The 2,164-nt window shown below is 45.6% G+C and overlaps 1 protein-coding gene across 1 annotated transcript; it reads left to right on the top strand.

Annotated features, from left to right (window-relative positions):
- Positions 1–254: 254 nt before the first annotated feature.
- LOC149985174 (uncharacterized) lies at positions 255–1,424 on the top strand. The gene is made up of 3 exons (XM_090215282.1): positions 255–370; positions 541–691; positions 817–1,424. The coding sequence occupies exons 1-3, from the start codon at positions 255–257 to the stop codon at positions 1,306–1,308; spliced, it is 759 nt and encodes a 252-aa protein (XP_090071408.1). The 3' UTR covers positions 1,309–1,424.
- The last annotated feature ends 740 nt before the right edge of the window (positions 1,425–2,164 follow it).

Here is a 2,164-nt window from a genome sequence, read left to right as displayed (position 1 = left end):
TGGAGGCTGAGAGTCAGTTCAGTTGCTGTGGGAGAAGCAGTGCTGTGCCCAGCAGGTTAGAGTGGTCTGCTTTCTAGATGCACAATTATAAAAACACAAAAGCTATATTGTAAGACACCTTTCCATGCGTTTTATTTCAACTGTGTATGTAACTTGCTGTCGCTCATGGACCGGGAAAGGGTTTTCTGATCACGTAACAAGACCAGGAAGAACTTGGGGAAGGCAAGAGTGCAAATTAATCTCTCTCTCAGAAAATGCTTTTGAAGCAGTTCCTAGTCGTGCAGCAGCAAGGGGAGGTTCCGTCCCACATCTCACTGACGGATGTTAGAGATTGGCTCATTGCCAAGGGTAGAAACTACTTCAAGAACACGTGAGTGTTATTAGAATTTTTTACTCAAATTAAAAATAAAAAAAAACATAAGCAAAGGTGTGGAATCACGTTGACCTATCTAGCAATAACTTAAGAAATAGAAATGGTGGACAGTTTGAGTTGTAGAAAAATTAAGGTAAATCATGTTTTATGTTCCCTTGTATGTGAAGGTTTCAGAGTGAAATGGAAGAGGGGAAGAACCTTCACTTGGCCAAACTGGCTTGGGATATGAAACGACGCCTCAGGCTTAAGGAGCTGGAAAGAGAAGTGTGCAGGGAGCTGTGCCTGGAGCGCCGAATCCGCTGGTCGGTGATTGGACAGGTAAGGATGGAACAGCGGCACTCCTAGGGCTGATATCAACTCACAGTTGCTTAAGCAGCAGTAGGACCTCAGTGTTTCTGTTGGTATCTTCATCCATTTGCCTCTCTTTCTCTCCCGTCCCTTAGCCTGGTAGCAAGATGGGAGATTGGAGACCCCTCGGCATGGAGACACACACACCTCTGGGAATGGACTCTCCCTTCAGACACTCCACCTCCTCGATGGACACTCTTTCCAGTCAGATCTCGACTGAGAACCTCGAGGTTGCTAGGCTACATATTGCCAGACCACATATTGCCAGACCACAAACTACCAGACCACGTTCTGCCAGACCACCAACTGAAAGATCTAGCAGTGACTCTGATCCCTCTGGAACCTTGTCTTCTGTGATGACCTGCTCACCACATTCATCTAGCCCGTCAGTGGTAGGTCATTTTGGTCATGAACATGTTCCCAGCTTTCACTCTTTGGGGGCTGTAGACATATTACTGCTTCCCTGTCTCCCATCTACTGGGAAATCCATATCCAAGTACAGTGGCAAGACAAAGTATGTGAACCCTTTGGAATTACCTGGACTTCTGCGTAAATTGGTCATAAAATGTTATCTGATCTTCATCTAAGTCACAACAATAGACAAACCCAGTCTGCTACTAATAACACACAAACAATGATACTTTTTCATGTCTTTATTGAACACACCGTGTAAACATTCACAGTGCAGGGTGGAAAAAGTACACTCAGCAAAAAAAGAAACGTCCCCTTTTCTGGACCCTGTCTTTCAAAGATAATTCGTATAAATCCAAATAACTTCACAGATCTTCATTGTCATGGGTATAAACACTGTTTCCCATGCTTGTTCAATGAACCATGAACAAATAATGAACATGCATCTGTCGTTATGACACTAACAGCTTACAGACGATAGGTAATTAATGTCACAGTTATGAAACTTAGGAAACTAAAGAGGCCTTTCTACTGACTCTGAAAAACACCAAAAGAAAGATGCCCAGGGTCCCTGCTCATCTGCGTGAATGTTCCTTAGGCATGCTGCAAGGAGGCATGATGATTGCAGATGTGGCCAGGGCAATAAATTGCAATGTCCGTACTGTGAAACGCCTAAGAAAGCGCTACAGGGAGACAGGACGGACAGCTGATCATCCTCGCAGTAGCAGACCTCGTGTAACAACACCTGCACAGGATCGGTACATCCGAACATCACACCAGCGGAACAGGTACAGGATGGCAACAACAACTGCCCGAGTTACAGCAGGAACGCACAATCCCTCCATCAGTGCTCAGACTGTCCACAATAGGCTGAGAGAGGCTGAACTGAGGGCTTGTAGGCCTGTTGTAAGGAAACCGGCAACAACGTCGCCAATGGGCACAAACCCACCATCGCTGGACCAGACAGGACTGTCAAAAAGTGCTCTTCACTGACAAGTCATGGTTTTGTTTCACATGGGGTGATGGTCGGAT

The sequence above is a fragment of the Oncorhynchus mykiss genome, chromosome 2 (genome assembly GCF_057628025.1).
Source record: "Oncorhynchus mykiss isolate SJ-2025 chromosome 2, ASM5762802v1, whole genome shotgun sequence".
NCBI classification, from domain to species: Eukaryota; Metazoa; Chordata; class Actinopteri; order Salmoniformes; family Salmonidae; genus Oncorhynchus; species Oncorhynchus mykiss.
Note: the sequence above shows the minus strand (reverse complement) of the source record. Positions and strands in the feature narration are given on the sequence as shown.

Coding starts and splice junctions, on each gene's coding strand:
- LOC149985174 (XM_090215282.1), top strand. CDS start 255: ATGCTTTTGAAGCAGTTCCTAGTCGTGCAGCAGCAAGGGGAGGTTCCG. Junction 371..540: donor AGAAACTACTTCAAGAACAC/GTGAGTGTTATT, acceptor TTGTATGTGAAG/GTTTCAGAGTGAAATGGAAG. Junction 692..816: donor GCTGGTCGGTGATTGGACAG/GTAAGGATGGAA, acceptor CCCGTCCCTTAG/CCTGGTAGCAAGATGGGAGA.